The 13,482-nt window shown below is 37.5% G+C and overlaps 1 protein-coding gene across 4 annotated transcripts in view; it reads left to right on the top strand.

The window, feature by feature from the left end:
- Window positions 1-883: 883 nt before the first annotated feature.
- Window positions 884-13,482, top strand: part of LOC114081522 (leucine-rich repeat-containing protein 37A-like) — a 35,048-nt gene continuing 22,449 nt past the window's right edge. The window contains exons 1-3 of one of the 4 annotated variants that reach the window (XM_071603227.1): window positions 884-1,337; window positions 3,948-4,019; window positions 5,020-5,091. In XM_071603227.1, coding sequence (XP_071459328.1) covers window positions 1,111-1,337; window positions 3,948-4,019; window positions 5,020-5,091 — 371 coding nt within the window. In that variant the 5' untranslated portion in view covers window positions 884-1,110. Of the gene's footprint in view, window positions 1,338-3,947; window positions 4,020-4,523; window positions 5,092-8,343; window positions 9,653-13,482 lie in introns of those variants that run through there. The other 3 variants (XM_071603229.1, XM_071603228.1, XM_071603230.1) reach the window with 3 other exon arrangements.

Below are 13,482 nucleotides of genomic sequence, written 5' to 3'. Positions count from 1 at the left end.
AAAACCACAGTTCAACATGTGGCTCTGATAGTTACTGTACCTTCAGAAGCCACTAAAGAAGTTGAGCCAGTTTCCTCCCAGCAAGTTACATTTTATCCAACCCAGTCTAATGCCCCTTCCCAGTCTCGAGGATTCCCTGAAAACTTTGGATTTTCTTCAGCCCAACAAGCAACCACAACTCAGATGGAAACTTCAACTGAGGTCCTAAGTCAGAATCAAGCTCAGGATTTAACATCACCCAGTGTTACATTTCAACCTTTGGACCTGGAACTCACCTCAACTCCAAAACCCACTAAACGTTCTAGAGTGAAGAAGAAGCCTGTAGCTCTTTCATCGTTCCCTATAGCTATTGGAACGTTCTCTATATCTCTTCCAATGGTCCCCGTATTTGTTTTTCCAACCATGCAGAAAACCTCAACTTTGCTTCCAAAGTATCAAGAAGGAATAATTCCAACACAAGAAACTTCAACTCAGCCACAGGTCCTAACTGAGAATCAAGTTCATTATTCAACAGTACCCAGCTTCGCATTTAAACCTGTGGAAGTGGAACTCCCCATAATTCCAGAGCCCAATGTGGGAGTTAAACATTCTACAGCTTTTCCTATAAAGCCCCATGAGGTAACACTTCTACGTCCTCACCAGGGGACTACAAATCCTCCTCCAAAACCCCCGGAGACAACATTTCCACATCTAGATCTGGAAACTACAAATCTTCCTCCAGAGCCCCCTGATGTGACATTTCCACGTCCATACCCAAAGACTACAAATCCTCAAATCAACCACAAGGAAACTTCAGTCTTAGCTCAATCTTTTGAAGTGGAAATTACCATACCTTCAAAACCCAACATTGATGTTGTGTCTTCTCAAACCTTGCCGGGGAAGCCAATTCAGCTTCCAGAGCCATATAAAGAGATTATAGCGAAACCTCCTATATATTATGAGATTACACTTCCAACAATAAGTACAACTCCGGTGTCGGAGTCCTCTAGTGTTGGAGTTCAACCTCCAGACGTGACAATTACCCTGACTCCACTACCCAGTGTGGCAACTGAAAGTTCTACAACTCCTACAACTCTTTCAACAACTGAAACAACTTCACAGCAAACAAATATGACTGAATTCACAGTTGCACAAGTGGAGCCAGACCAAACCACAACTCATTTCCCCGAAATTTATGCCACAGAAAAGGAAGAAAATGTCACCAAGAACACTAGTATATGTGAGCTCTGTACCTGCCAAGATGAGACACTGTTGTGTGTTGGTCTCGCCCCAATGCAGAAACTCCACCGAGTGCCTGTGCTAGAGCCCTACAGCTACAATGGCACCTTCACAGTCTTGTAAGAATCACCTTTCCTCATTTGTGCTCTGAATTCTGCCTACCCTTTTCCTCAAGGGTCTCCGGGACCTTTCTCATCTCCCCAACCCACACTGACTGACTTTTTGCTTTTAGTTTTTGCTTGTCAACTTCTCCATATCCTCTTTTTCCTTCTTACTCTTGTGTCCTTTCTCCAATCTTTCACTTGTGATCATCCTTTATTTTCTTACCCATTTTTATTTAGCCCTATCATATCATTGCTTAAGCTTTACCATTTTGCTCCATCTGCTTTACAACTCATTAATGATGATACAACCAAGTGGTTAAGAGTACATTCTAGAATAAGACTGCCTGACTTTGAACCCAGATCTTTCATTTATTAGCATTGTGACCTTGGGCAAAAAAGCTCTATGTCTCAGTTTCCTTATTTGGAAAATGGGGATTATGATAGTTACCAGTTCATAGGATTGTTGTGAAATTTAGATGAGAGAGTACATGTAATACTCATGTCGGTGCCTATCATATATGAATACTAGCTGTTAATATAATTATTCAGTCCCTCAGTTATGTCCAGAATTCATCTTAGCCTTGGCTTTCATATAACATCCATTTTGTGCCCAACTGAGGGCTAAGTACTATGGGAGCCACAGAAATATGACATTGTTTACAGAACATGAAAATGATAGGTGGGAAGAAGACTAAAAATGGAGATGATATATAATTAAGTACTAAAAGAGGATGCAGACCACAGGTGCTGTAATTCTTCAGAATATTTCATTACTGAGGTATGGATGTTGGGAAAGCTGTACAGATAGGCTCAAATGTTACCTGGTGCTTGAAAGTGGCTATAATTGTTAAAGAAAAAAACGGGAAGTATATCTACACAAAGGAATGGCTGCAAGAATGACCAGGATTTGGTAGACTAGTAGGCTTACAAAGTATTGGGTTAGAATCAATGAAAGGTAATATGAAAAATCTTAAATATCAACTATAGGTGTTTGAAAGTTACACAGTGAGAAATGAAGAGCCACTGAAAGTTTTCAAACAAGAGATAAAAATAATTAAAACAGGAAGATAATTTTATAATCCATTTTTAGAGTGATCTAGAAGAGAAAGCTTAATTCAATGGGGCCACCTAGAAAACTTTAGCAAAATCTATGAGTAAAGCAAGAAGGAGCTTAATCAGAGTGGTTGTGATGGGAGTAGAAAGAAAATCCTGGGAGCGCAAGGGGGAGTGGGGGAAGGAGGAGGGAATGGGAATGGGAAAAACAATAGAATGAATCAGATATAACATTCCTATGTTCATATATGAATATACAACTAGTGTAACTCCACGTCATGTACAACCACAAGAATGGGAAGTTATACTCCATGTGTATATGATATGTCAAAATACATTCTACTGCCATAACTAAAAAGGACAAATAAAAGTTAGAACAAGAAAAATCAAATTATTTATTCTGTTTGATAACAAATAAAACTGCCAGGTTTTAAAAGTAAGATATTAAAAACATTTTAAGGTTTGACTTTAGTCTGTTAAAAGGAAAAAAATCCTGGGAGCTTTAGAAGAATAACAAATGCTTTAATGATTGACTAAAAGAGTTAGGGGATGAGGTGTATAGAAAAGAGAAAAATAAAATACGGCTCCACGAGTTTTGTCCTGGATAAAAAATTAGAATGCTGGTGATGTAGCAGGTGGAAAACAACACCAGGAAGGAAAGCCAGTTGGAGAGAAATGAGTTCAGTCTTAGCCATTTCTTAGTGGGGAACATAAAGCCCTCCGAAGGCTTCTGGTTGAGTGGAAATGTCCACTAGGCATTTGTCCACTAGATGAGCAGGCTTATCCTCCAACCCCAAATGCCAAGAAAAAGTCTATGTAAAGATGTATAAACAGAAAAGTTATTGCTAAGGGATAAGGACAGAGTTAAAAAAAAAAGTTGAAGGTATCTGCAGAGTTGAAACTGAACATAATTTAACAGCTTCTTTAAACATGTCATTCATAGATACATTCTCACATTTAAAAAAAAAAGTCAACAGAAGTATATTGGATCAAAGTGAAAATCTATACCTCTATCCTTTTTCACCCGTTGTCCATGCCCTACCACCCATAAGATGACCCCTGTTACATATTGGTGTGTGTCTTTCTTTCTGCTTTCTCTTCTATGCATAATTTTCCCTGATGAAGTTTAAAAAAGAAAAAAACACTGATTCATACTTGTTTTCTATGCAACATGTTCAAGAGATCTTTCCACATCAGCACATTAGTTCCCGTGATTTCTAATTGTCCTTATCCTCCTAATACCTGGAGATATTTCAACAGAGGGCACTTAGGCAAAGCTTTGGTGTCACTTGCAATGTGTTTCTTAATTCATATTTGTTAATATGGTAAATTCTTGCCATTTTTCTGTTGAAATTCGACAGATAGGAAGTTAAACTTCTGCTTTATCATTTGTGCCAGTGGCTCACATTATTATCTTATTGTGAAACCGGGAAGCTGATAGTTCCGAAAATTAGAAAGCTGGGTTTTTGTTTCGTTTGTTTTTTCTATATTTGAATGTTCTCCGTGATTGTTTTACTTTTTCTGTTCATTTTTTCCCCTACTTATTCAAAGGTATAAACTGTTTCTTCACAGGAATTTCCAAGGAAACGTTATTTCTTACACTGAAGAAAACATATGGAAATCTTACCGTTGGGCTGAGAAACTGTGAGTATATTCTCTCCAAACATGAATACAAAAAAAAAAAAAAAAAAAAAATGCATTGTAAGATCCTTCTTAGTCTAGAATGTTGAGGTCAATACTGTTAGAAAAAGGTTTTCCCCTCCATAAATTAATTCAGCCTGTATTGAGTGAAATTTGGTGGTTATTTTAAAAATTAAATTTCATGGGGACTGGGTTTGTAGCTTAGTAGTAAGTAGAGTAATTGCCTAGCATGAGCAAGGACCTGGATTCCATCCCCAGGACCACAGCAAAAAATAAATAAATAAATAAAAATTCAATTTCGTGGACCCCCTTTGAAGTAAGTAAAAAACAATTTAAATTTATTTTCCATTTTGTAAGTAATACATAATTACATTCTTAATGAGTAAATATGAAATAATAGGTATAGTGAGACACCATCCCTGTGCTGTAACCCTCCACCCCTGAGGAAACCACTACTCTGAGTTTGGTATATATAACCTTCTGGATCTTTCCCCATGCATTTGCCTACACACATATTTACATATAGCAAAATAGGTTTGTTGCATGGTTTTATTATCTTTTTTTACATAAATGGTAACATTCATGCAACTTGACTCTTTCACTTCATCATATGTCAGGTTTCTTTTTAGTACACAGAGCCTACCCTATTCATTTGAACTCATGCATAATATTCCATCGTATGAACATATCATGGTTTATTTAAAAATAATTCCCCTACTGATGGATGTTTAGAGTGTATATGGTTTTCCTGTTTACATGCATAATGTCAATAAACATACTTCTTTGTGAACATGGGCATATAATTCTATAGAATAGAAATGAGATTTTGGGGGGTGAAGACTATTGTAGATATGAAATTTTAGCTACCCGCAAAAAGGTTATGCCACTTTATACTCCTGGCAAGAGAATATGACAGCATTCATTTTCTCATACTTTTTTACCACTGGATATTCTCCATCTTTGTGCTGAATTTTGGTCCAGAAATAACCTTTTCATCTTTCAGAATTCTCAGTGAAAATTCCCTGACTGAATTACACAAAGATTCCTTTGAAGGCCTGCTATCCCTCCAGTATTTGTAAGTTAGTTAATCATATTTATCTGTGAGTTATGAGTTATCTAATGAATAAGGGATTCATATTAGATAATCTGTAAAATCTCTTCCAGCAATTAAATTCTGTGATTGTGTAAGTTTGTATAGATTTTAACCCATCTCCAGCATTAAATACCTCCTAAGCATTTTTAGTTTTAAAAATTATATAGACAAGATACGGATGGGAAAAAAAAAAAACTCCACTTACAGTGGAAAAGTGGTAATAAGATCAGAGCAATTACTAACACTCATATGAACCTTGTTTTATAAGTGTTTACATGTATTTATATCTAATTTAGAGCCCATGGATCAAAACCAAACCACAGTCAATTTTTATACAGCTCATTAACTAAGAATTATTTTTACATTTTTAAAATGCTGTAAAATAAATAGGAAAGAATATGTAGCAGAGATCGTATGTGGCCTGCAAAATCTAAAATATTTACTATCTGGCCTTTGCAAATAAGGTTTTAAAAAGTTGGATTAGTAGAACAGAGGGAATTAAAGTTAACCTCAGTTTGGTGCCTGGAGGAGAGAAAAAAAATAGGCCACCTATATTCATTTGAATGCCATTAATTCAGAATGTTTTAACAATTAAACTGAATTAAATTAATGCTTAAAGACTAAATAACTAGCCAGCATGATGGCCAGCATGATGGCGCACACCTGTAATCCCAGTGGCTCAGGAGGATGAGACAGGAGGATTGCAAGTTCAAAGCCAACGTCAGCAAGGGCAAGGTGCTAAGCAACTCAGTGAGACCCTGGCTCTAAATAAAATACAAAATAAGGCTGGGGATGAGGCTCAGTGGTTGAGTGCCCCTGAGTTCAATCCCTGGAACAAAAAAAAAAAAAAAAGACTAAATAACTAAGTAAGTAAATTACATAATAATATTTTCAAGACTACTAAGCTAGTAGTAGTAGCTAATACTACTAAGCAGTATTAAGGATTTCAATGCAGGAATTGGCATACCTTCATTAAAAATAGATATTTGCCAAACACAGAAGTATAAAGAAGGTCAAGGGTCATGTGTTTTCTCTCATGTGTGGACACTAGAGAGGAAAAAAGAAAAGAAAGATGGGAGTGAGGCTCATGAAAATCAAAAGGAGATCAGTAGAAAAGAGGAAAGGAACCAAGGGGTGAGAAGAAGGGAGAGAAGGGGGAAGTGCTGGGGAATGATATTGGCCAAAGTTTATTGTTACATTGTGTGCATGTATGAATATGTAGCAACAAATCCCAGCATTATGTACAACTATAATACACCAATAAAAAATGTGAAAAAGTTGGGCATGGTGGTACATGCCTGTAATTCCAGCAGTTCAGGAGCCCGAGGCAGGAGGATTGCAAGTTCAAGGCCAGCCTCAGCAATTTAGCAAGGCTCTAATCAACTTAGTGAGACCCAATCTCAAAATAAAAAATCAAAAGGGCTGGGGATATGGCTCAGTTTTAAATTGTCCCTGGGTTCAATCTCAGTATCCCCCTCCAGAAAATAGATATTTGAAATGATGGTTAAATAGTGTAGCTTGCAACGTTTACACTAAGTAAGCAGATCAGAACTGCCTATAACTTTTCATTAATCACAAAATTAAAATCTCTCTATTATTATTGTCAAGGAGGGAACACTTACATAGTATTTTTATCTGGTTAAAGATAATTTAGGTTCTTTGCTGTGAAAGCTTGATTTTTATCCTTTGTCTGTGGTATCTAGATATGTGTGGGTCATTAACCCTATTAAGCTAACTAATGATGTTTTTAGTAAATATATTCTTTTTTCAGATGTAGAAGGCTTAAAAGAAGTGAGCATAAAGAGCTTCACATGATACTAAAAGTAGTCCTTTGAATTATCAAACCTCCTAGGCCCTCAGGGACAACTGCTTTTGTATTGCTGGTTTTAGTCACTTCTGCCTCAAACCTTACAAACCAGGTTTGGAGAAAACAAATGAGATAACTGCTTAATGGAGTAGACTTTTCATTATTTCTACTATGTAATACTTTGTTAGCTAATTATTTCATGTTAGCATATATATATATTGCATTTATTTAAAAAAAAAACACTAACCAATAAAAAAGAGCTCAAAAGAATATGCCAAACACTGTTCCCTAGTATTGGAAGGACAAAGATGAGTAAGACAGGTTCCTCTTCTTTAGGAACTTAGGGGCTCACAGAGGAGACAAGGCTAAGCTCAAACCATAATGCAGCAAGTACCCAGTGGATGACAAAGTGCTAAAGAGGTGCAGCAGAAGGGCCAGCTGTGAAGTCACAAACTGCATTCCTTTTTAACTAGTCATTTTTGTCCCCCTCCTCACTCCCTAGATATTCATTTGTTTTATAAATATTTTAGTTTCTCAAATACTTGTGTCAGTTTTAAACCTGGAGGGCAACACAGATGAGCAAGACCCAGTCCAGGCTTTCACAGCGTTTGTATCAGAAGAAATGGGATACAAAAACAATTGAATTGAAAACAAATGAATATGGGCACTAAGAGGTATAAATTGTGTCTACAGCACAAAAGAGGAGAAAAGATTTCCAACTGTTTAAGGAAAATGTTCCTACGGCAGTGCTGTTTCAACAGGACCTCGAAGGGCCTCACTGGGAATCATCAGATAGGCATCTTAGGGAAAATATACAAAGCTTACAAAGGGAGAGTGGGAGAAAGGCAAAACACAGAAATGTGTTTGGGGAGTGCCATGGGCACCTGTAGGGCACAAGAGAGAGAATGGAACCCAACCTTCTAGGACTTTGAGTGCCAAGCAAAGGAGCTGTGGTGGGGGAACCATCTGCAGTGCTCTAAAACAACCTTGAGTCTCCTCTCAGATTCACCTGGAGGACTTTGTAGAACTTGGTTCTGGATACCACCCTCATAGTTACTGATTCAGTCATTCTGGAGTAGGGCTGAGAATTTTGCATTCTTCAAAAGTTCCCAGGTAATACTGGTCTTTAAGAACCAATTCTAGACAGCCTAACTGGTGACTGTGTTCGGGATTGATTAGAAAGGGAGAGCCTAGAGTTGGAGACACCAGTCATGACAGTTCTACCCATCCAGGTGAAAAGTGAGGAACAAGCTGAAATCTGTGGAAGTAAGAGAGTCAACTCTAATCAGAATGGGTGTTTTCAAATAAAAATGCAGTTCCATGTTGTTTTTCATTGTCCCAGCACTACACAACTAAAGCAGTGACTTCATGGAGTATTAAGGTAATATGAAACCAAAATGAGTTTCCATTAGTATGATAGAAAGTACAACTCTGAATTAGTTCAAAGTCATGTATTAATTAGAGGAGTAACTGTCTTTCAAATGATTTGAAAGGTATCTTTTTCTTCTAGTATTAAACTGGGTTAGAAAAATAGAATAAAGGACTAGGGGTATAGCTCAGTGTTAAAGTGCTTGCTTAGCATGCACAAGGCCCTGGGTTCAATCCCCTGTAACACACACACACACACACACACACACACACACACACATGCATGTGTGAAAGAAAAACCAAATTAAGCCAGGAACATGAGAATATTCCCTTTAATTTAAAAAATTACATGCAGAAATTAATACTTGTAGCTCATAATCTTGAACTTGATAAACTGTAAAAGGTCACATAATAATTATCCTACTGTCAGGAAAGACTATCTCAAAACCTGTCAAGATATAAAGTTGTATATTTTATTTATGAAAGTGAGACTCAAGAGAAGAGTGGGCAGGGTTAAAAACTCTAAAAAGTTCAAATATAAGTCCAAAGGTTTAGAATTTAAACAAAAACTAGGTATTCAATATTATCAATTCTGGATTCTATTTATTCATACTAATTAGATAGCTAATATCTAATCAAGGCAATATTTTCCTTTTACTTTTCCTAGAGATTTATCCTGCAATAAAATACAATCTATCGACAGACGTACATTTGAACCACTACCTTTTTTGCAGTTTATGTAAGTTACAAGTATACCTTGATATTTGAAATTTTATAAACCCCCTTGCTACTCATTTGAAATTATGATTAAAAATTTACGTATCTAGCAAAGATAAGTATGAGAATTATTATACATGGATTGAAATGAGTCATTACAGAGCAGTGGTTCAATTAGTGTGATTTTACACACAGGTGACATTTTGGCATCTAGTGGCCAGACACCAGGGATGCTGTTAAACATCTACAATATGCAGGACAAAACTCCACAACAAGAATTTTCCAGCCCAAAATGTCAATAGCATTGAAGTTGTGAAGCCCTGTTTTAGAGAAGTAAATATCACAAGTATTTTTTGAGCATTCACTGTTTTATAGCTAAGGCTCTGCATGTATAAACGCAGAAATATAAGTCATAAGTCAGGATCTTCCACAGCAAGATTTCTTTAGTGTGTGGAAAAAGTATTGAGGTTACATTTCATCATATATAAGTTAGAATCACTGCCAAATGATAAATGTTCTGAAAGAATATCTTTTTTCTTCTCCTTCTTCTTTGGCTTATCTTTTTTGTAGAAACCTTAGTTGCAATTTACTGACAGAACTGGGCTTTGGAACATTTCAGGCATGGCATGGACTGCAGTTTTTACACAAGTTGTAAGTGAAATAGAAGATACACGCATGTACAAAAAACCCCCCAAAACTATGTGTTAAAAACATTATACAGTTATTGGTTAGCTGTCTTAAGAAGTATGTCTTAAGATCCATTCATTCTTTTCAAATGAGGAAACTAAGGTACAGAGAGGCCAAGAGACTTGTAATTTTTATAGGACATGCTCTGCTTTCCCTAGCACTGATCTCTGGCATAGATAATAGAAAGCATCATGCAAGCAACACCCAAATTAGCATTGCCATGGTAGTCTCAGTGATGATGCTCTGACATGTGAATTGTCCTTGAATTTCATTTTTGAGTTTAACTCTGATTCCATCTCACATTTAGAGTCCCTAACTGCTTAAATATATGCAACAGGGCTACAAAGAATGAAGTTTAGCATAAAGCCCTCCAGGGAGCACAGATGCAGGTGCTTTCTCAATGGAAAGCAGAAACGAATTCTTTTAAACCTCATTCAGGGGACCTCTCTCCCCAATCACCCAGAGCATTATTTTTCTAAAAATACCTGCCTCTGAAGTCATGAATTGTATGTAGGCAGTAGGAATCTTTGAGGTGTGAGAAAGATGATGTTTATGATATAATGTAAAAAATATTTGTAAAGAAAATACATTGCTCTGACCTAATTACATATACTTTCTTTCCTGACTACCCTCAACAAGAAGTATGGGTTTTATTTCCTTTCAGCTCAAAAGGGAATTTTGTTTTTACTTATTTATTTGATTTGTTTTGTTTTTCGGTGCTGGGGATGGAACCCAGGGGCCTTGGGCATTCTAGCCAAGCACTCTGGCACTGAGCAACATATACCCCTAACCCTGAAAGGGATTTAAGACTCAAGGTGAAAGTTCTCCCCTCAACTCAATTTTGGAAAAAATTGTTCACCTGTCTCGTGGATCAGAAATCCAGGTTCACATGGTTCATTTTGGGTTCCATGAAGGGATGGTTATGGTATGCCTGGAGCTGGATTAACTTTTCCTTCAGATGCTCATTTATTGCAGCCACCTCCTCCCCTTCATCAATTTGCTGAAGCCTAACTTGGGGAAAGAATATGGAGGGTCTACTTTTCAAACAAAGCAGGGATGAGTGGTGGGTCAGAAAAGACTCATAATGGAGGTGGCACCAACTTATCTCTAGTTTCTGTGTTCATCTGAACAGAAAAAAGCATTTGCTTCATGATGAGAAATCAGAGCCAACTGGCAATGGACATTAACACTCATGCAGTGCGAATGGAGCTCTGCCTCTCAGACCAATTCATAGTTGCTTTCATAGATTGGCACAATGAGCCAGACAAGGTGCACAGCTGTGGTCCCAGCCATTTGGGAGGCTAAGACAGGAGTTCAAGGCCAATCTGGGCAACATAGTAAGACCTGTCTCTTAAAAAAGAAGAAAAGAGCTGGGCACAGTGACACACGCCTATAATCCCAGCAGCTAGGAGGCTGAGGCAGGTGGATTATGCATTTAAAGCCAGCCTCAGCAAGTTAGCAAAGTCCCTAAGTAACTCAGTGAGACCTTGTCTCTAAATAAAATACAAACAAGAGCTGGGGGTATGGCTCAGTGGTTAAGTGCCCCTGAGTTCAATCCCCAGTACCAAAAAGAGAGAGAGAAAAAAAAAAAAGATTGGCGCAATGGTCACGATCCACCAAGTGTGTATTGGGAGCTGAGCACTTTTGTTTTGGGTAAAATTTTTCTAATAGATAAAGCCATTTTGCTTCAGGAAACACTTGCCATAGTGAGAGATAAGCCTCTTAAATTTCTTTCCAAAGGCAATTTGCCAAGGGAAGATGCCAGTAATTTTATGATCAATATGAATGTACTGGGGTGTTTATAAGTTAAAATACCAATTTTCTCTGAACTATAAAAGTTTGTACAGAGGTCTCAGCTGGTGTAGATATATCATGAATTGAATGGAACCTAAGTTCTGGGTCTCCTCCCTTGCTCAGGTCTCTTGTAAGGTTCTGATTGGGGCCCTCGCAATTTCTTTTTCTTTTTCCTTTCCTTTCCTTTTTTTTTTTTTTTGTTGGTACTGGGGATTGAACTCAGGGGCCCTCAACCACTGAGCCACATCCCCAGCCCTATTTTGTATTTTATTTAGAGACAGGGTCTCACTGAGTTGTGTAGTGCCTCTCCATTGCCAAGGCTGGCTTTGAACTCGCGATCTTCCTCCTCAGCCTCTCAAGCCACTGAGATTACAGGCGTGTGACACCACACCCAGCCCTCCCAATTTCTATATACATAAATTTTGCATGTTTTTATCAGAGGTCATTTCCCAAATTAGATAAGTTTCAGGCCCCACAAAGTCTGGATTCACCTCTGGGTTCCATGTAATACAACCTGGTAAATCTCTCGAATAAGGCCTTTCTATTATTGACAAACACTGATGCAACAACTTAGCAGTATGTTAGACTATTTTGAACCTGAAAAAAGATGTGCCAAGAGCTTATTAGTAAAGTACCACTGTTTAAATCGTAGTAATAATCATATCTCTTCCAGATGAAATCAGAAATGAAACATATTATGGAAAACTAGTACTGGTTGATAATCCTAAATGTTAAGTATACTTTTTTCCCCCTGACTTTAAAGTGCTTCTCCTTCATTCACCTACACAGGTCCAGACTGATGGCTTATTTTTTAAAAATTCTTTGAGTTACTTCATTGGTTCTAACAATACAAGCTCCATGAGTTTAGAAATTGAAGGACTCTACAAGGTAGAAAGGCAGGCTCTATTCGGATAGAGCACATTCACATGCTGACTTGTCTATGACACATCAATATTGTGCCAAGAACATAAACACAAAGAACGAATAAGAGGGAAATCCAAGATTTATCCCTGTTTTTTATTCCACTACTGAGAATATCCATGCGGTAGGTGTGTCCACACTATAAAAGCAAATTGAGCTACGGTCCCAGAAATGCCCTATTGCTCCTCCATAGTCCACTAGCACCAGTTTCCTACAGACAGCTGTAGAGACACAAAAGTTTGCATGCTTCAGGGTACGGTCATCACTTTTTGGTTTGTACTGGAATCCTGGCAGCTTCTTTCAGATTCAGAGAGGCATAAACATTAAAGATGAAAAAAAGAGCTCAGTTCTGTCCTTTGGGGTGAGTTAGGTTGGTTTAATTTGTAATGGTTCAAAAGTTTTGAGAGTCTCATATCCAGTAACTATTATACCTTTCTTCTCCCAGTTGCATCTTATTCTTCCCACCTGTGGACACAGGCATCTTCTCTTCTCTCCTCTTGGAACCTTAGTAATTCTTCCTCTGCCCATTACATTTATTTAATGCCTAATTTACTAGTTGTTTATTATGTTCCAGGCACTATATTAAGTATTTATACAAATGAGATGACATACCGAAAAGCCTTAGAATAGTGCTTGACACTTGATAAATATTCAAAACATGTTATCTTATTTTCCCAAGAACTCTTGCAATGTTGATATTATTATTTCCCATTTTTCTGATGAAAAAGTTGAAATTCAGAAATCTTGCCTAGGTTCACACTGTTAGTAAGTGGCAAAATCACAAACTTTACAAATAATTTTCCATGCAGCATTTGTTTCCTTGTAATAGGAGCTGGCTGATAACAATTTGGCTCTTTGTGCATTGTATCTTGAAGTTGGCTTCTGACTTGCATAGGACTTTTGGAGCAGAGAGCTCTGTTTCCCTTTGAGAATTCTGCACTTCTAGAGCTATGGCCATACCACCTCTGGGCATCCCCAGGGTTCCTGTTCATTGGCCAGTGCATATTTGACATCATCACAGCCTTCTCTGGGCCCAGCCCATTCTAGATGCCTTAACATGTTCTTTCATTTAATCTTCA

The sequence above is a fragment of the Marmota flaviventris genome, chromosome 17, assembly GCF_047511675.1.
Source record: "Marmota flaviventris isolate mMarFla1 chromosome 17, mMarFla1.hap1, whole genome shotgun sequence".
Classification (NCBI taxonomy): Eukaryota; Metazoa; Chordata; class Mammalia; order Rodentia; family Sciuridae; genus Marmota; species Marmota flaviventris.
Note: the sequence above shows the minus strand (reverse complement) of the source record. Positions and strands in the feature narration are given on the sequence as shown.